General features: G+C 44.7%; 2 protein-coding genes across 2 annotated transcripts in view; one reads left to right on the forward strand and one right to left on the reverse strand.

Moving 5' to 3' along the window:
- Positions 1-8,373, reverse strand: part of Oseg4 (intraflagellar transport protein Oseg4) — a 56,095-nt gene extending 47,722 nt beyond the window's left edge. The window contains exons 1-8 of the mRNA XM_077661675.1: positions 8,211-8,373; positions 7,453-7,564; positions 3,684-3,758; positions 3,093-3,185; positions 2,898-2,999; positions 2,672-2,751; positions 2,281-2,361; positions 335-491 (exon numbers count right to left, since the gene is read on the reverse strand). Coding sequence (XP_077517801.1) covers positions 335-491; positions 2,281-2,361; positions 2,672-2,751; positions 2,898-2,999; positions 3,093-3,185; positions 3,684-3,758; positions 7,453-7,564; positions 8,211-8,234 — 724 coding nt within the window. The 5' untranslated portion in view covers positions 8,235-8,373. The remainder of the gene's footprint in view (positions 1-334; positions 492-2,280; positions 2,362-2,671; positions 2,752-2,897; positions 3,000-3,092; positions 3,186-3,683; positions 3,759-7,452; positions 7,565-8,210) is intronic.
- Positions 8,374-8,512: 139 nt separating this feature from the next.
- Positions 8,513-15,094, forward strand: RpL30 (ribosomal protein L30). The gene is made up of 5 exons (XM_077661676.1): positions 8,513-8,576; positions 8,701-8,748; positions 9,318-9,463; positions 13,616-13,746; positions 15,024-15,094. The coding sequence occupies exons 2-5, from the start codon at positions 8,728-8,730 to the stop codon at positions 15,062-15,064; spliced, it is 339 nt and encodes a 112-aa protein (XP_077517802.1). The 5' UTR covers positions 8,513-8,576; positions 8,701-8,727; the 3' UTR covers positions 15,065-15,094.
- Positions 15,095-24,865: the final 9,771 nt, after the last annotated feature.

Below are 24,865 nucleotides of genomic sequence, written 5' to 3' on the forward strand. Positions count from 1 at the left end.
TTTTTGAATAACAGATCTCTGAGGCTAAGCCACGCAGCCATCCACTTGCAAATGGCAGTGACCACGTCCCTAACGCCCTCACTGTCATCATCAATATCGCTCGAATCCAGTGGCAGGAAAGAATATTTTCCAACTCCAAAATTTTCGCAAATAAATCTGCCTGTTGCTACCAAAAAAAAAACATAATAAAGCCACAAAAAATTAGCCCCAGTTGCCCTCAGTGCCCCTTTAAGACAGTCGCTCCTAAAACTATCTCATTTCAATTCCTTTGTTCCTGATATGAATACAAATTCAGTTCAATTCGAAAGCCATGCACTGCTGCGTGAGCACGTACAGTCATCACTTTCGTTGCACATCAGCTGAACCTTGCCGTTCTCATAGCCAATGGCCAAGACGGGGCAGCCTGGCTCGGGCAGACACCTGTTGTACCAGTGCATGCCAATCAGCTTGGTCCCACTGGAACTGTGCAGCAGTGGCAGTGATATCTTGGACTGCACGGGTGAGAAAAGCCACATCCAGCCTAGTCAAATCCCCGCTTACATTTCAACACACACCACCAGCACTGTCAGTGTTGTCTTTATTCTAATAGGTCCAAACATGCAAACAAGGAGACAAAGAAGGAAAAAAGAAAAAATAAGTAAAGGAAGAAAGTGCGGGGCTTGCCATCTTGTTTCCAACAAGTTTGGAACAAGTAAATGTTTATCTTGGAGCAGTTTGAACCAAAACAAACCTCCATCTAACATAGCTTACCAGCAGAAAGCTATGAGGCAGTATGATGTAAGAGGCAAGACAACAAAAACATATAGGTCATAGCGGTCCTCTAACTGAAATACTGAGCATGCTGAACATTTCAATTCAGTTAAGCACACTTATAAAAAATTAGAATGTGTATTAGTGCACTCCATGCTCGAGAATGTAGTATATATACACATCAGAAGTGGGTACAAAGTTCACACAGTAGTGCCAACAACTAACGCCGTAAAACAGATATCTACTGGCACCAAGAAAAATGCAAGACTGCAGGAGAAAAGGTGCAGATGTGAGGGTGAGTCAAGCATGGATTGGTAGTCATCAGCATCATCATCATCATCAGCCTAACTGCACCCACTGCAGGACAAAGGCCTCTCCCATGTCTCGCCAATTAACACTGTCCTTTGTCAGCTGCGGCCACCGTATCCGCACAAACTTCTTAATCTCATCCGCCCACCTAACTTTCTGCCGCCCCCTGCTACACTTGCCTTCTCTTGGAATACACTCCGTTACCCTTAAGGACTAGCGGTTATCTTGCCTTCGCATTACATGCCCTGCCCAAGCCATTAACAGCTATCATCGTAAAAAAGCAGTTGTAACCAGCGATGTTACAGCATTGAAGAAGGATGGAAAACAGGAGCAACAAGCTGGTAACAGTTCACTGTGGACAGAACAGCATGAAACGAGACAAATGACAAAAAAAGAACGCACACACAGATGAATGCCGACTCCAAACAAATTATTTATTTACAGAAACAAATTTTATGCATAAAAGTCCTGTGACCATACAGAGCCTAGAGCGCATGTGCAAAATATTTTCAAGGAGTATTTATTCCTTTTACAGGACTTTTATGTACAAAATTTATTCTGCTCAGTAAAAAATTATTAGTGAGGCAGCGCTCGTCTCAGCCTGACTTCCTCTTAAGTCATTCAACTCATTTCGCCCTGTTCCATCTACAGTGAATGTTAGAGCAGAAACTTTTGGATATGCTCAAAAGCATCTTCAGCCCCACACACCTTTGGTAACTTTACTAAAATTCATTTTTACACTATATGGGGTTGTGTGATAGTTTATTTGAAATGTCAGGTAGCATTTCTGTCAGACTGTTTATTCGTTTCGTACATGTTTCTTTGTTTATCGTCTCCCCTCCAAAGGATATACTTTTCCTGAAAGCACTACTGGTAAATAAATAAATTAATAAAAATAAATAAAGAGAGCATGCTGTGCTTGGTGCTCGTTAGATCATTACAAAAACTGCACTCTGACAACTATTTCATGCAGGTTTACATAAGTGGCATGGGTGCGCAAATATTCTATATTTTCGAATAGCAAATCAAATAGCGCCTGTTCAAAATTATTCAAAATGAATCGAATCCTTTGTCAAGTTTTCAAATAGTTCTTCAATAACTGACACGAAGTTTTATTACAGCAAGCCATAGTTTCTTTCGACAACTGTTTCAAAAACAGGGCCCACTCCAACGAGCAGTGCCCATCACAGTTCATGATAACTATGCAGAAATAGTACTTGCCACAGCGTTTCCCCCTTGTTCGTAAACGTGAACTTCGCCATTCTGCATTCCAAACAACAAGAACTTCCCATCGGGAGACCACTGGATGAAACAGGCAGTAAACACAATCACATTTTACAAGTGTCAAAAGATCGTGTCAAGAAATTGATGCTTGGCCTCTACAAAAAAAGCCAAGCTGGCAGCAATGCAGTGATGATACAGCTCGCAATGAGAAGAACAAATATGCCTCACATAAAACGGCACACACAAGAAAGAACGAAGGCACTAGAAAGACTACATTTGTAAGAAGGCAGAAGGAAGGGGCCAGGGGAACTATGACCGTAAGACACTAACAAAGTGCTCCTGTCTAAATGGACAACAGCAGCCTTCTGAAAAAATAAGCTGAACTCACCTCCACCAAGTGAAGATGAAGGTTCTTCAGCTCTTTACCCCATATACGGTTCCCATCTACAGAGCCAACAATCACAGCACCTGCAAGAAATGATAAAAAATAGGCACATAACAGCTCTGCAAACACGAGGATGGCCCTAGCTCACAACATAAGTTGCGCGCAAGCAGCTTTTGGTTCATCACACATGCACTTACTTACAGTAAATAAATAAATAAAAAAAGATTACCGTCATCGTAAACAATGCAGATTTTTTGGCCGTCAGCATTCCATGCCATGCCTCGAACGAGCGACTTGTTCCTATTGTTGATCATTTCTTCATACCATGATCCTAAAAACAAAAAAGAACTTGTATACAGTGATTGCTCACTTTAAGTGTACAGAAAAGATTTTTACGGAAGCAAGTGTATATTCTGAATCAAACCTTTATATAGCATCCACACTATGATGAGTCCATTTTGATCACTTGATGTCAGCTTTTGAAACTGTGAATTCCAAGCCACGACCTGTACGACTCCTGAAATATGATGCAGAGCTGTCACTTGCTGCTAGTTGTAAAGAAGGCAGTGGGCAAAATGTGCCAATCAATAACAGGGAAATCAAGGTTTCTAGCTTGACCTTGTGGACTCATAAAAAATGCCTTCTGTAAGTTTTCAACAATGCCATCACTTTCTCTAAATTCTAGCTTTCCATAAAAACTAGAAGCATCTTTCCCACATCACAAAAAGAAAACCAAATAAATTAATAGGAAAGCGCGGCAAAAACAGGGTTGTCCATGTTTTTGTCGTGCTGTTCTGTAAAGATGTGCTACCAACAAGCCCGCTCTTCAGTCCTCACGATCTTTAACCTATTTCTTATCTATACATCTGTTCTAGTTTGCCTGTTTGAAGCATGCCACAAGGACTCACAGGAATATTTTGGGTAGGTTAGTGCCACAACATGAAAATTCAAAGTCCAAAGTGGAAACTACAAAATAAAAACAAAGAACACTTGTCTGCATATCTTTAGCTCTTACCACTGTGTCCTTCCAGTGTCTGGTTCATTGACAGGTTGCTCGGAGCAGCAAGGCCCCTGACTTTCCCATCTTTCTCTGAAAATTAGAGAGAGAGAGAGAGAGAGACTTTAATGAATACAGGGGAGGTCTGCCTGGTTGTTGCTGAAAATTAGGTCATTGGGTCATAACAGAGTAATTAAAAAATTCTCAAGTAGTCATAAAGAAAATGGTGAAAGATTTAGCACACTTAAGCCAAATACAAATTAGGTGCCTAGAAAATTGGTTTTTGAGGAAAGGAAATGGCACAGTAACTGTCTCACATATCTCTGTGGACACCTGAACCCCATCATAAGAGAAGGAATAAAGGAGGGTGTGAAAGAAGGAAGGAAGAATGGGGTGGGGAGGTCTGGGTAATTTCGACCACTTCGGGATCTTTAACTTGCACTGACATGGCACAGCCCATGGGCGCCTTTTTTTTTGTTTTTGTTCGAGGCTGGGTTTTTAAGGTCAAGCAGGCTTCAGACAAAGATTGGCAAAATCGTATCTAAGGTCCACCTGAAGGGTATGACGAGATGGCTTTAATGGGCTAATGCCCACATAGGCGAAACTGGTCATTCTCTATTTCACATTCATAGATCGCTAGGAGTCCTCATGCCACTTCTGGCATAGCGGTTAAGCGATAGCCACTGCCCTGTGATGGCAGCACCTGCCATTGGTGAGGCTTGCAAGACCCAGGTTGCTCCTCCCAAGCAACCTGGGCACGATGGGCACTGTGCAACCGACCAAACTCACAATGGTGAAATCGGCAAGCGAGGGCTCTAGTGCTAGAGCACTAAATCAAAGGCTAAGCCTCATTCATATTGCCCAAACTGAAAAGCCTTGCTTACAAAAACCCAATCAGCAGGTGCAAAGTCTTTTTGGAATGTTATAAGCATCACAATACAGGCCACGGCAGTGTGTTTCTAAGCTACGCAGCAGGGCTCTCCATCAGACCAGGAAGCCCTAAGCTTATCAGTAGAAAGGGTAAGAGTTACTCTCACCTTCAAGAGATGTGGAATGCTTACAGTGCAAAATGAGCCGGTATAGCACACAAGCAGAGACGGTGGGCTGCATAGCTTTAGCAAAGGCTATGCATTTATTATTCAGTAAAAGCGCTGCGAGTGACCACAGGATTTTTTGTAATGCCATGGAAAGGCAGAGACAGCGTTACCAGTCATGACACAAAGAAATACATCTTTCTCCAAAAAGCATTTTGTAAACAATGACAAGGTTCCGTGTTGAGGCAAAATCTACCAGAGAGTGAACCACTCACTCCGAGCAAAATGTCTTCCTTGCCAGGACGGTACTTTCAGGTTTTGCTATTTGGAGATAAGCCAAGCCAATTCACTCATTTCAGATTTCTCGTTTCAGGACTGGATAGTAAGAGAAGCCGGGAGAAATACTCCTATTTGACATCAGTAGTTCACTTAACAAACCAACAGTTATCTCTATACGAAACCGCCTACCGGGTACAGTGATTGTGGTGGCTGTAATGATGCTGACTGTTCAAAAATTTCTGATGACAGAGGCTTTGAAACAGTCCTACAGCAACTAATACCCATGCCACAAGGACAAACTGAATGCTATTAAGTCCTTACTGCCTTAAATTTTAACGCCACTCATGCAGTGCCACACATATAATTTTAATTGCATTAGTCTTACTGCCATTCACAAGGTACTGAGTTTCCCACAACTCAATCGCCCGAGCAATGCGTACTCTCGTCCCCGTTCCACCTTGCTAGTACAACTTTGCATGCAACTTTTGTTAGTAACAACTTCCTATCCAGCAGCAAATGATTTATCTATAGGTTTCAGCCAGATTACGTATCTCTACTGCATTTTCGATGTGAAGTGCACCATTTTTAACTTCTGACAGATACTATGAGCGTGTGCTGACGAGCGCTTTTATGATCACTTTTTTTACTTATCGAGCAAGGACAGTGGCATTTTCTTCAAAATAATTCTTAAATTCTGTATGAACTACTTTGCCAAGATATTGCGCTCATTAGCACTGTTTATATTCAGGTGAAATTGATTGACTTTCAGGCGTTGCTGTAATCGTGACTTTCATATATTGACATTAAATGTCGACGTGTAGCACCAACTCCGAAGATAGCATTAACAAACTTACGGCCTTAAGCATTTACTGCTATTTGTTGTGTCCATGTGGCACAGGTCTAAGATAAACTGTGATGGGGCAGATAGCAAAAACTATGATGCATGGAAAAGAGCTTGTCAATGGGAACATGCCCCAATGGCCCAATTTTGTGTAAGGTCCTTCCACAGAGGCCAAACACTAAGGCGTCCATGTGCTGTGCTATGTGTTAAAAATAGACATTATTCCAGAGCCCTCCACTATGGCACCTCTTTCTTCCTTTCTTCTTTCACTCCCTCCTTTATCCCTTCCCATAGGGCAAGGTTCAGGTGTCTCCCAATATGTGAGACAGATACTGTGCCATTTCCTTTCCCCAAAAACTAATTTCCAATTACCATTTTGGCAGTGCCCACTGCAGAGCTAAAACTTGCTCATAGATCATAAGAAAGCTCTGTGGGAAAGCAGCACCAAGGCACAACAACAGCAGAAACTACAAATGGGTCATGTGCTTTCTGGTTTTACAAGGCAGAAACAAAGCAGTAGCCAACTTGCCCGGTCAGCCGTCCAAAGTGAGAAGGCTACCTTGTAAGTGCAGAAAAAGCGTTTCAAAAAGATCTTCAGAATAACTTTAATGCATTAATATGTCGTACAAAAAATATCCATATCACCTTGAGGGTTCCACAGGAAAAGTGCTGCTAGCATTTAGAAATCAAATTCATGTTAAATCAGTGTATTAGTTCATCTCCAAACATGACAAAGCATGTTCACATCAAATGTGGCTCTCCATAGCAAACAAGAAACTGACAACGCGGCAACAAGAAATATTTTTGTCTTCCTGCTCTGGTTCAGTAGCTTCTTGACATTCTGTTTTTGATATCACCCTACATGCAAACATTTAGAGATTTCCTAAGTCCTGGTGTCAGTGCAGCAGATGACATAACTGAAGTGTTTGAGTGCTGGCTCAAATTTCACCACTCTAAACACTTGGAAAGCTAACATCTATACCTAGGTGTGGAGACACCAGATTTTTCGGAGTGTGTTATTAGACTGCGATGATGCGTATTGTAAATGTGGATCACGTGTAATTCGCCAGCGCTCAATAAATACTTTGAAATTGAATTTTTTTTTTGGTCCTCTGTAGCTTCAGTTTTGGTATGAGTTACCAGTTGGTTGCCACGTCACAAGTGAGCATGAGATCACAAGAACGATACAAAAACTACAATATGAACGATGCTTTGTTGTTTTAATTCATTCTAAACTCTTACGCTAAACTGCCCCAAAAGCCGGAATGGGTGCAAGTGAACAAGGAGCTTTATATTGCAGTTTCTGTATGCCTCACGTGATCTGGTGCTCACTTGTGACGTCGCAACTATCTTTCAACTGCTGAAACCGAAACCAAAACTGTATCAAAGGATAAATTTATAAGTTCGGTTGCAAGCGTAGGTGGATTTCACATGGCGACTCATGTTTACTAATGCATTACGTATCGTTCGAGAGAAAAATACACTATGAAAATTTTGGTGTCTCCACAAGTTTAAATGGAGAATAAATGGTCTTGCAAAAAGCCCTGAATGTCTGTGTAGCTTGTGGTGTGAAAGCAAATATCATGAAGTAAATAAAAATATAAAATAAAGGTAGAAAACAATCTTCCATTACCTGTTTCCAACTTTAAAACTTTCAGTAGGCCGTTGTCACCCCCGCAAGCAATGTAACCGTGCTCTCTGTTCCATGCCAAACACTGAATTCTTGTGTTGTTGGGGATGGCAATCTGTAGCATAAATAAAAACAAAAGCAACGTAAATAACCGCCAGTTCACAAATTATACAGCTGATCTGTTTCGCGCATGCGCCTCCCTTTCATGGACCAAAGACGCGCTGACAGATCACTTGCAAACTATGCAAAGTAGTTTTTTTTTTTCATTGCAGGGTTGCTTAAGTTGGGAGTTTTTTTTTTTTTTACATTTAAGCTTTGATGCATATGGGCGCTGCATAAAACAGCCTACTAGGAGCTCACAGGCACGAATGCAATCCTTTCTTGGAGGCAGCTGATGCCGTTTCTCCAGTGATTATTCGTTTTTGTTTCTTTTAAGCCTCACGAACTTAACCTGCCACTGACGCTCAGCTGGTACGCCACTCCCAGAGTGTTGACACAAGTTAATTCTTGCTGTGCACAGCTGAAATAAGAAACGTTTTCTTTTTTGCGGAGCTCTCTCAACAAGTGGCGCGACCAAATTGAATACACGAAAAATCGCGTTCAGCGCGCAGAGCGCAGGACGTCCTTGCACAGCAGCGGTTCCCAAAACGGTGCCTTGGCTTCAGTGTATTGTATTGTACGCTCGCGCTAACTGCTGTGAACAAGTGTCATTCACCTGAACCCGAAGGACCGTGGGAAAAAAGTTGTAAGAGCGGGCTCACCTTCTTGCTCAAGTAAATGAACATGATGACCGCCTTGTGCAGCGCTGGGAGTATCGTTTTCAATGTGATCGAGTGAAAGCGGTCATGAAACCTGCCGATCACCGATCAAAACAGCACATCACAACAGCAACAATCACGAACAGCTGCCATGGCGACGCTATACGCTACTCTCCAACGAAGCGCATTCAATTTAGCTCAACAAATGCGCAAATACAAGTACAAAATTAATTTATTATTTAAGCGTTAATTGTTAATTATAGTTAGTCGTAGAAGCAATGTCATTTTGATTACATTAGACTTTCATTTTGATCGTCTTGGTGTCGAGAGTTCATTTACGGTTCTTTTTGCCTGCTTTGGCAACGTGGTGTGAGTGTCGGCGCATTGAGTGTGCCGTTTGTGTCAATATTTTAATATTCTTTTACCGCTTCAGACCTTTAAACTTTTGATGTAACGTCTGTGGAGCATCTCATCAGCAGTGTTTTTGTTGCAGATTAGCGGACCCACGCGCGGCTTCACGATGGTCGCTCAAAAGAAACAGGTGAGTTAAACCTAACTCCATGCTGCACGCATCCGCTACATCTCACTTTTGGCGGCCGCCGTTGACGTAGCAGCGATGAATGCTTTTTTGTGTGTCCTTTTGTTAGTTCTCTGTCAATGGTTATGTAGTCGCGTTGTGGTAATATGAAATATATCTGCGTGGCATAATATGCTGCGGCAGGTCGAGCTGCCGGTCAGCCGGCGCGTTTCATTAGGACGAGCGATTTGTCATGTAGATCGAGATTGGTCACCGAGCTAAAGTCTTGCGGTGCTTTGCACGGTATTACCTTATAGTTCTGCACCTTCTAAGCAACGAGCTGTTTAAAGTAGCTAGTGTCAATAGTACAACGGTGTAGCTTTTTTGCCACAGGCGTGACATGAGCTTCGGTTCATGCCTTCATCTATGACGGCGTGGAAGGCATTCGGGAATCGACCCGTCATTTTGTTTTGGGACCTGGTTCGGCAGGCGAGCGTTAGCTATAAAGTGGGGGGGAAGGGAAGTGGTTTCACAGCGCGGTGGATGTCAGCAGCAAGCACATGCCACATGCCAGTATCTTTCCGCCACTGCAGAAAAAGGCTCTCGAGAGCATCAACTCGAGGCTGGCCCTGGTGATGAAGTCTGGCAAGTACGTCTTGGGCCACAAGCAGACCATCAAGACGTTGCGGCAGGGCAAGGCGAAGCTTATCATCATCGCCAACAACACGCCTCCGCTTAGGTAAACCAGTCATTTTTTGCTTCACAGGGTTTCAGAAATGTGAGCACGGCATGGTGCTGCGGTCTGACGCATTGTGGGGCAAGTGTGTGGTCAGAACGTCATGCGCAATCTCCTCAATGCAGCAGTTGCTCGCTTCATAGTTTCCACTGGTTAATTTATAAATACATTTAAACTGCAGCGTTGTGCGCACTTTTGTGTGTGTTTGTGTGTTCATTGGTGACAGTAGTCCACAAAAGGTGAAATATTAGATACAGCTTTACCGCATGTGTATCGCGGCGATCGTTCAGGTAAGCGTTCCGAAGCCAAGAAGGAACATTATAGGTTACCATTACTGCATTACTGCTTGCATAAGCTTGTCTTCCAGGTGCAAACTGCATGTGCATGCGTCATGTATGCACAGCTAGCAGCTGAGAGAAGCAGCATACACTAACTATGGTGCCGCCATGGTGTCTCAATGGCTGTGGCGCTCGGCTGTTGACCCGAAAGACGCGCGTTCGATCCCAACTGTGGCAGTCACATTTCGGTGGGGGCGAAATGCTAGAGGCTCGTGTACTGTGCAATGTCGGTGCACGTTAAAGAACTCCACGTGGTCGAAAAATTTCCGAGCCCTTCATTACAGCATCCCTCATAGCCAGAGTCGCTTTGGGGCGTTAAACCACCATATGCTAAACCAAACTAAACTCACTAAAATACTGGTACATTTGCAATGTGCAAACCTATGTATACTGCTTCACACTTAGTCTGCAACATTTCGGAGGCTACGCAAGTAGTGCACCTGCAAAAGCACATCACTCTGCCGCATATCACTCATACTTCTCAAAGCCTCGCTAGGAGTGGTACAGGCTTGGCACTGCAAATCGTGGACAAGACAGCCAGCCATCATTTACTGAACCCTCAGATTATACTTTTCACTGGGGGACTACTTTTTGGGTGTGGGTGGAGTTTGGAGTAAATGATATGCCTGCCATGTGTCACTCCACTGCATGGAACTCTTCTCGAGCTCTCTGTAAGGGGCGGGTCTAAACTTGTGCAAAACATTGCTAGTCGCAGTACAGGAGTTCGCCACAACACAAGTGCTTGTCTGTCCTTTGGGCATATGACAAACTACTTTTCGGGCTTGCACGTAGCCAGCTCGAAGAGCCGTGCTAGCTTTGACAGTACTGCGCCATGTGTATGAAACAGTATAGAATACTGATTCATGATTTATGAATGCCGATTCATGAGGTGGCAATAACAGCAGGTTGAGGGCTCCCGGTAGGTTCCTGATGTTGAATTAGGGGACTAATTTCTGCTAACTGGGTGATGTGCATGCTTCTACTTTAAGGCAATATACTACACTGCCTGAGCTCTGCCAACTGGTATCATTCATAGACAAGGGGTATTTCAGCAGCATGCACACTGGTGAAATATATGAGCCTGTAGGTTCTTTACATACTTTTCAGCATTCGAAGCCAGCACTGTAGCAAACAGCTTGGCCGTAGCACAGGTGGTTTTTCAGTTTTGTTTCCTACTTTGGAGAGTTTCACACACCATTTAATTAAGAAAGATGGGGAGCCGGCGAACCTTCCTTCTGGCAGCATGCCATTTTTTCCTGCATTACTGAATACAAAATGATTTTTCCTGTGAGATCAGTGTGTTTGCATTCTACAGATGTTCTTCGTAGGTTCCTTCACAGTGCTGCAGTACTGTTGCCACTTCCATTTGTTGCTTTGTTGGGGTTCACTGATGGGAATGCTTTGCCGAATGCGCAAAACTTTAAAACTTATACATGTCCTTACAAAAATATCAGATTGTGGCAGCGTTGCACATATGTGCAAATGCAACAGCAACATGTGGCAGAAGCTACCACTCGTTGCGGAGGGCAGATCTCTGGCATTTGCTCACTTCGTGCGCGCAGAAAAGCTGACAAGGGTAGCTGACGTGATCTAGTACCATATTGCTATTAAGTGCCATTCTTGCTGCTACCTGCAGTGATACAAGTGCATGCATTTTGAACTTGAGCCTTGGCAGCACTGCTGTTACTGGAGCCAACCTTATCAGAAGTGAACATGGCAAGCGCATGCTTTACAAGACAGACAGCTCAAGGAACCACCTGCGTTCTAAAGTGACAGGATGTGATATCTGCATAGTGCCTGGTTGTACCAATTTTCCTGCTCGCGCATACACCACTCTGGGTCAGCCTTAGTTGCATGCCTAGTTTCCTCATCAGTTTCCTCATGCCTAGTTTCCTCAGCCTTGCATTCTTTTTCTTGCTTCATGCTGCTGTTGTGTGCCACTGCCGTTGTGCTTCTTTTGTGGCTGGTTGCTTCCACATTTCCACTCCTTGACTATTACCCGAGAAGATTGAAGTGCAGTAGTGTTGGCAGCCATAGCGGTGCATTTTTGTTCAGCAATCCACAGGTGACTGGCCCACCAGTTCATTCTGGGTGCCACTTTTTAAATTCAGCTGCTCCCAGAATTCATCAACATTGTATGCTCATGACATTAATCAACATGCCCACAAAGTGGAGCCTTAGATCATGGGCTGGGGAAGGCATTCGTGGGATGCACTTCAGGTCTGCAAACAAAACACCCAGAGGTTGCTGTTGTGGAGTATATATGCATCTCATTGCTCTTTCTCTCTCTCTCTCTTTCCGCAATGTTACACCTGTCGTGTGCCCAATGGATGAGTTTGGCTTCATGGGCAGAAATTAGTCCTGTATTCCTATTTTTTTTCTTTTGCTATGGTCATAGTTCCTTTTTACCCAAGTATGCCAAAACTTCAGAAATTTTAAAAAAGAAAATATTTTTTACTATCATGTTTATTTCACTTCAGAATCACCCTTTCATTTGGTGGAAATATTTTTCTCAACACCGACCTTTGAGTTGGCTTACAATGTAGGATACCATACTCCGTTTCATACATAGCAGGCAATGCTGCCAAAGCTAGCACGCCTGTTAGCGCTTATTAAGTCCGCGCCCAAAAAATAGTTCGCACTACTAGCAAAGTGAGCACAAGCATATTTCGTTTAATAAGATATTTAGTGTCGTGAATGGCGATCTTCTGCTCTTCGTTTTACCTCTGCCACATTTTTGTTTTCCAACTCATCGAGACTTGGAGAAGCACAAATGACTGTGGCGGTCTGATCGGCTGGTAGGGTGAATTGCCCTCACCCCATCATCGCCTAAAAAGTAGTTCGCACTCAGTGAAAATTACAGCAAGAGGGTCCGAGTATTGAGCGCCTCACAGCTTCGGCCTTAATTTTCAGTACTACCGCTTCGTTTTATACCGCTGTTTGTTTTCGTCCAATCACTCACCGAGGCTTCGAGAAGGACGAATGATACGTGGCGGAGAAATATGATTTTGCGGACGCACTACTTCCGCAGCGTTGCCTGCTGTGTATGAAATGGAGTATAGGCAAACTTATAAGTACAACCAATATGCTAGTTTGATTGCATTGCGCAGTGCACTTAGCACTCCTTGAAAAAATATTTATTTTAAAACACTCAGAATCTGTCATTTTTTCGCAGTAGCGAGCGAATAAGTTAAGGGAGCAAACTGGAACGCGGCACAATAGAAACAACAGTGTAGAAGCGGTGGGTAGCAATTTTGACAGAGTTGAATTAATGTATTTTGTACAGTAGTGGTTGCCTAAAGCGCACAAGTTTGACATTTAGCAGCCAGAACAGAAGCAACAGGTAGACGGTGTCTATTTTTAGCACTGAGCTGTGAACAGCTGCAGAGTGGAGCCATGTTTCAAGAAGTTCAGTGCTGCGAAGTAGCAATGTGTAGCAGGCACCTGTTATGCTGTGGGAAGAGCCCAGCATATTGTAAAGTTTGTATCATTGTAGATTTTGAGCAAATCATAATGGTTCTGATAGCAACTTCTGGATGTTGGTATCAGTGCAGTGTGTACAAAAATTTACCATTTCATTTCTTTTTTTTTTTATGAGTTGAGCTCTTAGTAACAGCAGTTGCAGTACATAAAAAGTTGTCCTTGCATAATGGTCCTCAGCGCATGAGCAAAATATGCCTCTGAAAGCATAGACTTGGATGGATGCTGAGCTTCCATTATTGTGCATTTGCTGTCTAGAATGCACAGTGGGGAACTATACACCTCCCCACTGCTCTTCTCCTTTCCAAACTTTATTGGTTTACCTCATGCATTGCAGGAAAAGCGAGATCGAGTACTACGCCATGCTGGCCAAGACTGGTGTCCATCACTACACGGGGAACAACATTGAGCTGGGCACAGCGTGTGGAAAGTACTACCGTGTCTGTTGTCTCAGCATCACTGATCCAGGTAGGCTTCAACAGTTACTGGCATAGTGAAACACACTGCCCCTACATTGCACCCACAATTGTATTTCGTTCTCCGAATCCTTGTGTTGCTCCCGAGCAAGGTGCCCATGCTGCTGCTGCACGTAGACTCTCTAAATTATAAGACTGGGCAACCCCTTCAAATGAAGCATTTTTGTAACCCCTTTGCTTCTGTGGAGCTGCCTCACTATGTGAACATTTGTGAGGCCAAACATGTTTGCATATGTGATAGGTTTGGATATGTTCACATGATTGTGCAAGTGCATCTGCAGGTTGTGCAGCAGTATGTACCAGCAGTTTTGGTTTTATAAGTTCTCACTGCAGCAGCTGTGGCTCCATGCACTAATTCACTTTAATAGACTTTGCTACTAAGTTTCTATTAGTAGCACTGTGTTGTCAATATAACATGTTTAACCAAGCCATGGTTGTGGCATTCTGAGGTCATAATAAAATTGGCTATATACAGTGCCCCTAGTTTTCTGTAATTCTGTGAAATATCTTGGATTTAGCATCTATATATATGTATAGTTGCAGACATCAGTAGGAACGGCAGAACAATGGGATGGTACAAATTTGCAAAAATTCCTGGTTAGGGTGCATTGTCGACAGTGGGCAGAATTTCAGAAGATAAAAATGTGTAAGCCACAACTATGCACCCTCGAGCACGAAGCTCTGCCCGCACATCATCATCACCACCATTGCCAGTCGCACAGTACACACCACGAGTAGTGAGCGGGGGCCGTATGGCCGTACATTATTCCTGTCAGCTGTAAATAGATCCGTGTGAATGCATATCTCATGCTTCTGTATATGGATTTTGTTTGCTTTGGACTGTACAGATATTTATGACCTCGTGAGATAAGATGCTGGTGTACCCTCCTTCAATCTGAAGACTTATAATACAGGCACCTTTTGAAAGCAATGTTAATAGCAGTTGCAGAAAAGAAAAATTAGTTTTGAGTAATGACAGCATCACTCTGGGCACTTCCTCGTGTAAGTGTGGTCACCACAGTGAGTGCAGGACTGTACACAGAGGAATTATTGGGGAGATCACGCATTCTCTACGGGGGCACTTGTGTAAAATAGGCACCATTTTTCAAGCGAGGCTATGTGGCACGACCTAATGTTGAATTGCAACAGCCACCTTCAGTTTTATTGAAGGAACATTTGGAGCATGTGAGCCATATTTTATGTGTAAACTTGCATATTTTGTTTTATTCCATGGACTGAGTGTGTTTCTTTCTGTTTTCCTTTTTACAGGTGACTCTGACATCATCAGGAGCATGCCTTCTGAGCAGTGAATTGTAATAAATGATTAGCTAAAAAACACACACGCTGACTGTTTATTCTTCACAAGGTTTGGGGGTATGTCACTTCTTGTATTGTAAAATGGTATAACTCGGTGAAAATTATTTCCATCATTGTTGAAGGTAGGTGGCGCATTAAAGAACACCAGGTGGGTCTAAATTAATCTAGAGCTCTCCACTATGATGTCCCTCATAGCCCATGTGTTGCTTTTAGGTTAGGCATTGAACCCCCCCACCCCTGTGACAACTGAGAAAATTGCACCAAACTGCTCTAAACTCCCTGCTTTCATATTGGGTGGTACCGTGCGCCAGCTATTCAGGCAGACATAACCTTAGTTGTAGCCACAATTTCAAAATATGATGAACATGACTTGTGCAGCATTAGTTCCTTTTGCCCCAGAGTTTGCAGTAAGTGGGTTAATCAAAACAAATGTCTCAATGCAGGCTTCCATAGTGTACTTTTTAGGCTGTTTGTACAAGCCACATTCGATCTGGAAAAGTTCTGCCTTGTTTTCGAGCTGTTGCTGATGCTGCTTTATCTCTCACTTCGGGAACACAAGCAGCACACGCATTGAGTGGGAGCCGATCTACGTCTTCGAGTTTCCGCGTGTTTTTAATCTACCTTTTGTTGGCATGATTCGGACTGGCTGCCTGATTAAGCCTAGCACAAATCAAACTAAGGTTGCATATAATGACACAAATATCATTTGGTGGTATGATTTACATGCACCAGTGTGGCGATGTATGCATATATGGAACATTGCTTTTGCTGAGTGGGAACGTGTATACAGTGTTCCACGTTATGCAGGCAAATTTTCAGACCATAGCTACCTTTGTACATCAGTTTGAAAATCTCAGGCGGCATGGCTGATGCCAATGGTGACCTCTGTGCTCTGCCATTTGTTAAAAAATGAAGTGCTATACATCGTGCAGGCTTTGTGCTCACTCTAGGCAAAGTTGATAACGTTTCAGCCAGCACAGACACTGGTCAAGGCCTGGTTCGCAAGGATATGGAGGCAACAGAGTGAATAATTGCTTCTGATTGAGGCAAGCCCACGAGTGCACGAAGACGTGGCATAACTGGCTAATGTAAAAAATAACGACTGGTTTTAATGTGGAGGTCTAATAAGGTTGTACAGCTTTGTAAAGAAGTGAGAAGCCACACATCTGCACATTTGAGCTACTGTGCTTGTCAGTATCCGTACTTCAACAAAACATTGACATATTATACAAAGGCATCTGCTCTTCAGTTATGCTTGAAGACCTCTCAAGTGTGACACAGCGTTAAAGATTACAAACTTGATGGTGTAGCACGTCTTTAGATCACACTTGAATTTTTACTGCACTGTTTGCCAACTTAAGAGATTTGGAAACTAAAAGCTGCTTGCTCCAAAGTGCTTCAGATAGGAAGTATAATGCTCCAGGCTGCTCCTAAATCACAAGTTCCTCTGCTTCAAAGTACTCCAGGTCGAAAATTTTAAAGCTCCAAAAATTGTTTCAACTTTCATTTTACCAGCAGCATCACAACTTCACGACGCACAGTCTGCAGGTGGCTGTGACTGTCTGGCTTGAACATAGCATCCTGTTTATTAGCTTGGATGTTTTTTTTTCTTTAGGTAATACAGCTTTCAGTTGGCAATTTCCTATATTGTGTGAGTAAAGGTGTCTAGTGGGATTTTGGTTAACTTGTCATGCTTCTTTTGTTAAGGATTTAAAAGGTGCCTGAATATTGCCTTAGTTTGTGGGGATTTAACGTCCCAAGGCGACTCAGGCTATGGGACGTAGTGGAGAGCTCCGGAAATTTCGACCACCTGGGGTTTTAACGTGCGCTTACGTCGCACGATACAGGTGGTCGAAATTTTTGGAGCCCTCCACTACGGCGTCCCTCATAGCCTGAGTCGCTATGGGACGTTAAACCCCCCCCCAATAAAAAAAAAGCCAAACGTACCTACGCTATTTCCCGTATTTAGCATGTGTGGCGCTTTTGAGTACGCTAAAAAAAATCGTTTCCTACATAGCGGTGCGCTACGAAGAAGGACCCCTCGCTTCAGAGTGAATACGTCGTCGTTACTGCGTTTTTCACGGATCTTTCTGCTGCACCGAAGGTATATCAGCGCCGAGAGAACGGAATTAGCCGCCGAGGACTATGCAGCGTCGTTGGGAAGTGAGACAGCATCAGCGTCCATGTGCTTGTGCACAGAGCGGTAGATGACGCGGATGTCTAACTCACAATGGCGGAGAGTCCATCCGGCGAAGCGACCGGACGGGTCTTTGAGAAACAGCTGGCACAGAGCTTAGCGCCCAAACGATAGCTAAACATTTCGCAACGGACTAGTTGCATTCAGGTTTGGTAAACACTCTGAGCCATTGGACCAGCACCGCCTACCATCCTCGAACTAACGGGCTGACCGAGCGTTTGAATGTACTCTCGGACACATGGTCACGATGTACGTCACATTAGATCAGACTGACAGGGGCACTGTCCCCTTTCGTGAGACACGCGTATCCGCCTTATTCCTTATAATAACTTGGGATGGCGTGCGTGACGTCTGCCAATACAGTGCCATAGCTTTGTTGCTTTTTGCTTTCATATTTCGTGAACTTTCTTTAAATGCCAGAAAAAAGGACCGCGTAGGAGATACATTGCCGCAAAAACTGCATCGGTTGTTTCTTAATCCCTATTACAACGTAACGAAAGGCACGTGGCCCTAAAGTGAATGTTAAAAATTTTGCATAGTTACTCGTAGCTGATTAACTAATTATGCGGAATTAAAAAAATACTTCAGAAGCACCAAAAGACGGGAACTATACGTTATTGGTTTCACCAATCGAGCTCCGGTCCGCCGCCTTTTTGAAATCCTTGGTTCAAGTTACGTTCGTTAAAAACAATGCATAATGAGAAAAACTGGGTGAAAAATGCCGCTGTCGTTTAGCGACCGCATCACTCCAAAATTTCGGGGAAAAGGTGCGGCCCTCGCAAGAGCGTATGCGGTAATTACTGTGCTGGTTGCAGTAATTCACACAAGGTAAAACTACTGCTAATGATTACTGTCGGAACGTTCAATTAAAATTTGTTTGTGAACGGGCGGGCTGAGCCCGGCAATGCAATGCAAGCACCCAAAATTTGTCTGCAAGCCGCCGAAGCGTTAAGAGCGGTTCACATGCAAGCGAATTGGCGAACAGAGCGAACAGCGGCGCTCAGCGGTTCGCGAGCTTTCGTTTCACATGCATCGCCGCTGCGCGTTTCCCACCGCTGCGAAAACCAATGTTGCGGGCAAAAGATATGCGCCTGCAACCGGTTTTCGTGGCCTGCAAACACAAAAAAAGCGTAATATAAAAGCATTATTTTGTCATTTCTTTTCATAGTTTATTTAAATAAATATCATTATTGCGTTTTAGGCATTAAACAGCGCTTTATACAATTTATTTCCTAAACAAAAGTTCGTACGTGCGGCGTACAAACTCGCGTGGCAACGCCGGGCCAGTCTAGCCACCCTTGCCGGGCGGTCATTGGTTGAGATACAAGCGTTTCGGTGCAGGTGGGCTGGAAACGCTGATTGGTCAAACAAAATGTGACGTCACGCCTAAAACGTCACGTGACGTCATGGTCACGTGACTTTTAATGACGTCGTGTCCGGTTGGGAAGAGACATATTTTCCCTAGGTTTTTCTCGGAATTCCCCACGTTTTTGACAGCGCGCGCGGGTTCAAAAAGCGCACCTGATGCGCCGCGCTTTCACACACTGCATGCGCGTTTCTATATTTTTATTATATATGATATCCTTGAACTGCTGGTGTATTATTTTAGTGCGCTCGAACGGCGCGCTTCGTTGTGCATTTATTATAATCGCCACTGCCTGGCGGACCCGATACAGCTTTTGCAGACCTGAGAGGTTAAACACGTACTATCCATGCAGAGCCACGCAAATGCGCCTACAGGTGACCACGCCCGTCTATCAGCGCTCCGTCGAGTGCCTGCATTTACAATCGAGTGCTGTAGGACTATGAACCTGACCTAGAGCATACATATTATAATTTTTCCTTGTATTCTACATTCTCTACATGCAGGAGACTACACTCATAGCTTTCGTTAGTGCAGAAATTTCGTACAACCGTGTCAAAATTTGGCGGTCCGGTTTTTTTCTGCACGACGTTTTGGAGGAGAAAAGCATTGGGTCTTTGAAGGACGACAGTCTATATAAACTCTTATTCACTGTGTCGTCGTACCTATCGTAATTAATGACGACATATAAAGGCTTTTGATACAACTCTCGTGATTTAAAACAAAACTGTTCGTTAGCACTAACCCGCGAAAAAATATTGCGCGCAATCATTCGCCACAGCCCGTTGCTGCGTAATTTTTGTTTTGTGCGGATTTTCTTTTATAATATGACAGCTGCACGCGATAGCTTATATATATAGTTGCGCAGCCGACCACTGCAGGTACCAGTAAACACGTACCCCGTTTAGAATGAATTTAAAAACGCGGTCGGGAGTTGGAATTATTTGTCCGGGACGCTGCGGTCAAAGTTCGCAGTTTTGAAAATTGAAACACGGAAATTTTTGCTCATAGCTAGTCACTCTTGCATAAGTAAATATCTTATTCCTACCCATCATCCCCTTGTCAAAACACATATATTAATGAGAAAAACGACCCATTTGATGCAATTAAGTTCACAGTCCTACAGGGTGGGTTCCACAACAAAGAGAGCAACGGGAGTCGTACTTTATTTACAAATTTGTAACAATTCCTCACGGCATTAATGAAAGTCCGGGTTTATTGACCTCCATCGCCCCTTTCAGAGCCAGTGCTGACCTTAGGAGTGCCGGCGCGTCAAACCTCGGTCGTTTGCCGCCAGCGGCATCTTTTTCAAGCTTCGCTGCCCGTCCGCTTACACAAAGCTCATAATTCATCCCCCACCCCTGTCTTCCCAGTTCGACGTACCACCTTGTCGAGCGGGGTGCAATTGAAGAACCAAGAACCCTTGATTAAATGCTCCTGCCATTCACCTTTACCCCCCCCCACAGGACACTTTCGCGAACTCGTATGTTTTGCCGCCTTTTTTCTTTTTCCTTTGTGTGTGTGTTTCATGCACAGTGCACGTGTGTGTAGTTAAGCTAACTGCGCCGCTGATTCCGCCTTCACTATTCGTACCGAAGACGCTCCTGGAACGTCTCCTGCCCTGTCTGAATTTATTGTTTATTTGTTTGCTCGTTTTGGCCGGCGGCACGGGCAGTACATGCATCTATGATTCTTATCTGCTCCGGGACTCCGCCAAAGTCTGTTATTGTTGCTTTGAGGGCCCGGATGCCCTCCCTCCCCTCGTTATTCCTTTTTTCCCCCGGGCTGGCCTCCCGCGCAAGCTCGCTGGGCGGCAGGGGACAAAGCGTTTTTCTTTTTCTCTTTATTTCTTTCTCCTTTTTCTAGTATTTTTCTTTTGTGCCCATCAAGGGTTCTTGGTTCTTCAATTGCACCCCGCTCGGCAAGGTGGTGCGTCGAACTGGCAAGACAGGGGTGGGGGGTGAATTCAGAGCTTTGTGTAAGCGGGCAGCGAAGCTTGAAAAAGATGCCGCTGGCGACAAACGACCGAGGTTTGTCGCGCCGGAATTCCTAAGGTCAGCATTGGCTCTGCAAGGGGCGATGGAGGTCAATACACCCGGACTTTCATTAATGCCGTGAGGAATTGTTATTAAATTTGTAAATAAAGTACGACTCGCGTTGCTCGAGATCTCTTTGTTGTGGAACCCACCCTGTAGGACTGTTAACTTAATTGCATCAAATGGGTCGTTTTTCTCATTAATATATGTGTTTTAACAAGGGGAGGTAGGGATAAAATGTGCGCGCGGTGGTTATTAAAGCGAATTCGTATAAAGTTAACGGTCTGCCCAATGTACTGCGTACTGCACACACTGCATCCTAGGAGGTATATTACGTTGCAGAAATCCCAATCAGAGTTGTCATTAATTTTCCATTTGAATCCTGAAGCTGTGCTTATTTCACAGCTTGATGTTTGTAATGTGTTTGCAGACCTGGAACCTACTTTTTCCACAAGGTGGACACCCCAAAACCGTCTCTTTATGTGACTGAGTGTATTAGAATGTTTCGAATGTTTTTCGGTCGTCTGTAGACTGCATGAGGGAGAGCAGTGAAAATTTTGGCGAGGCGCTAGCTCGCTTTGTTTGAGAATGTTGAAATGTTTTTTTGAAGATTTTGTTTACGTACGTTAGGCGGCTGGTTACTGGTGAAGGGGAGTACGAGATTTGCCTGATGGTCTGTTTGCTCGCTGTATCGACGTCACTCCAGTATTTGCTCTCGGTTGGGTTTAGATGTCCTTTGAATGGCATCGTCGGCAATGGCGACGGGTATCGCTGCTTAATGAGGACTTCTTGCATGCGTTTGGAATTTTTTACGAAGTCTTCATCTTGGGAACATATTCCTTTAGATCGATGTGCCTGAGAGTATGGGATGCTTGTTTTAGAGTGACGAGGATGGCAGCTTTGGAAGTGTACGTATTGTTGACGGTCCGTCGGTTTACTGGTGGTGAGTGAGCTTTCGTTTACCAAAATCTCAACATCTAGGAAGTTAATTGTGGTGTGGGCGCACGTGTAAGTGAAAGATATGTTGGGGTGGACGAGGTGTGTCAGTCCAAATTAAAAAGATGTCATCCAAGTAGCGTTTGTATAGGGTGGGCTTAATGGGACAATCTTTCAAAAATTTACTTATTACTATGCATGAAGATGTTGACGTAGGTGTGGACCATCCTTGTACCCGTGGCTGTGCCGTTAATTTGTGAATAGTGTTGATTGATGAATTCGAAGTTGTTATATTCGAGTACGATTTTCGACAGTATTTATAAAACACGTGGAGCAGGGGAGCATCAAATCACTGATCGAAGCGTATGAACGAAACAGAAAGGAGGAATCCCCTGCTGCACGTGCATTAGATATGTTGTTCACAGCAACATCTTGCATGAAGCTGCAGGGAAGAGAAAACTCGATGAGACGTAGCCAGTTGTACTTGAGCCGTCTACATCGAAGGATTCACCACCGATCCTCTCACCAGGTTTCGTGAAGCTTGCGCTTTATCGTGCCGGTTTACCACTGTCCTTCTTGCTAGTGAAGCGATTATTTTTTTAATGTTCTCTTTTTGCCCCATTTGCCATCTGCCATTTTTGATCGTGCCATCTTCTGGGCAAGTACTACGTTTGAGGTTCGAAAAAGATGCATAAGCGATCACGACCTATGCAAACAATAACAAAGACGAAACACGCTACAAGAGCACCACTAGCTGCATATCTGCATATCGCGCGCACACGTGCGACTGATTTTCGCTGACGATCGGCCGCTCCCGCTGTATTCAATTAGCTGTGTCGCCAGATCGTCTGTCGCGAGGCGCTTTCGCTGTGCCCGCATGACCGCTTGTCTTGACCTTCCAGGGGAATTGCGCGTTGCTCGCGCGCGGCTTAGCCCGAAGCCGGTAAACCGGCTGGCCACCGCCACATCTGGACCTGGTTTGACTCAAATTGGTCTCAGCCGTGTCTTGTTCGGTTCGGGCGCGAACAATACGCGAGATTCAAAGCGCTCGGCCGTTTCTGTCTCTATGGGGGGGGGGCACTTGACCCCAAGGGCGCTCCTTTTCAACACCACCCCGCCGTCGCCCGCCTCCGATTGAACAGGCGGGGGGTTCAAAGGGGAGCTGCCGCGGAGAAGCCGGGCAGCTCGTCCTAATGACAGCGCAGAACATGCGTCACTGACAGCCCCCTTCCTTTCGCCGTCTTGTCCATCGTGCGTCGCGCCGAGCCCGACAAAGAAAAGGCCGTCACCCCCCCCCCCCCCCTTCCCCTTCTGAATCGGGGGGCGGGGGGCGGAAATTCCGCAAATAGTTTCCCAGAGGCATCCTTTTTTTTTTCATGGGGTCAAGAGAAGCAAGCTTACACTGCAAAATTAAACCTTGTCTTTCTCTTCCAAATGCAATTAACTAGGAGTCCTGTCCAACCATTCCAGCTTGTTATGGGGGCACCCCCAACCATTTTTTATTTCCGTGTAACTCGCAGCCCTTCTTCACCTTGGTCATTGTAGCCGCTATTGTTTCTCAAGTACCATGCAACATCTTGTTATTAGCAGTTGCTAATTCAAGCCTTCTGCAGGGTTTGAAGGACCTTTTTAATTGGAAATGAGAACATGTGCACAGGGTGGAAAGCGCGTGATCTGCCAGGAAACACTAAAGCGGCCCCGAGAAGGGATCTTTATTAAGGATGACAGCCATCTTGGGCCTCTCCACTTGGCAACGACGACACAGCGTGTGCGGTCCCTATGGTTAGGCCCCAGCTGTGGAAGCCATCCTCGGACACGACCATGACCTTCGACATCTGATGTTTTTATTTAAAAACACAGGGACCAAAGTCGTGCTGTATGCAGTGCGATCGCCATGTGGTTCCATAATCATCCACCTAGCCCGGCTCTTTGGACGGATTCAGGAAACGACTGAAAAGAACAAAAGTAACGAGCAAACAAAGGTGCGCTGCATAAAAGTTAGAACGCAAAGAAACGAAGGCGCGCTGCGCTGGGATAATGCTGTAGCGAGGTCTAATATGTAAATTTTCATGGCTGGCGTGGATTTCCACAAAGCGCAAGTAGTCGCTACGGAGACAAACAAAGGCGCACTGGAGCTGGGTATGTATCATGTTTAACTGCGCAAAGAAACGAAGACAGAGAACAAGAAGGCACGACACGAGCGCAGACTATCAACAGATTTTTTCTTCAAGGAAAAAAGGCCTATATATGCATCTTCATCCCGCGAAAAACATGCTAAAAACCCGAAAGCGCAAACCCTATCACACACCATCTTGGCACATGTAACGTGATGCCACTGATCACAACCTGAAAGCAATCTCCGCATCGTCAGAGACAAGATACAAAACAAACAAACAGCGAACTCACAGGCACACTCCTGCCAAGCTAGCGCTCCACACCGCCTGCTTGCGCTAAAGAAACTGCGCAAAAAAGGTATCTCCCCATCAATGAGGCCTACAGATGGTGATGCTACACAGTCATCTGATTCCTTGATCTGGTACGCTTCCACCAACTCCCTGCAAACCTGATCCCTGTGTTTAAACAAGACGCTGGTCTTGTTCAATCGTGGGAAGCAATCTTTGCACTCTTTGCAGTGCAGGGCGAGATTAGAGGAAGGTGCGCCCTTCAACGACCTGCGATGTTCTGCTAACATCTCGTTAATACATCGACCCGTCTGGCCGATGTACTTCTTCCCACACGAGAGGGGGACTTCGTATACGACTCCCGTCTTACACTCTGTGAGCCTGGTTTTCTGTCTGTGCGCTATCGAGCACTCAGCTCCAGCACGATTGCTCTCAGGCTCGAGCTTCTTTCGCACAGCACTACAAATCCTTGAAAGCTTAATCTTTGCCATGAAAATCATGTCCGCCCCGTATCTCGCCCCAACTTTTTTGAGCCGGTGTGAAATTACATTCCCTGAACGTTCAGGACAATCATATCCGAGCGCAACACTTGGCAGCATGTTGTGTCGGGATTTCTACAGCGACATTTGAGCTCACTCAAGCTTTCGGATCCTTTCTTGGTGAACAATTCCGCAAGTGTGGTTAAGTACCTGTCTGGGTTGGATAAGAAAAAGTACTCTACCTTCAGCATCGATGTGGAGGACTTATTTTATTCGCTACCCCATGCTCAGCTCATGCAGAGAGTGAAAGACTGCATTGTAAAAGACAATGACGAGTTGGTGTTCGTGGCGGGGTGCGGGGGTTTCCATAGAAAGTTTCCT

The sequence above is a fragment of the Amblyomma americanum genome, chromosome 4 (genome assembly GCF_052857255.1).
Source record: "Amblyomma americanum isolate KBUSLIRL-KWMA chromosome 4, ASM5285725v1, whole genome shotgun sequence".
NCBI lineage: Eukaryota > Metazoa > Arthropoda > Arachnida > Ixodida > Ixodidae > Amblyomma > Amblyomma americanum.

Excerpts from the sequence above, each read along its gene's own strand:
- RpL30 (XM_077661676.1), top strand. The coding sequence starts at position 8,728 with ATGGTCGCTCAAAAGAAACAG. Across the intron at positions 8,749-9,317 it reads TGGTCGCTCAAAAGAAACAG|AAAAAGGCTCTCGAGAGCAT; the intron begins GTGAGTTAAACC and ends CCGCCACTGCAG. Across the intron at positions 9,464-13,615 it reads AACAACACGCCTCCGCTTAG|GAAAAGCGAGATCGAGTACT; the intron begins GTAAACCAGTCA and ends CATGCATTGCAG.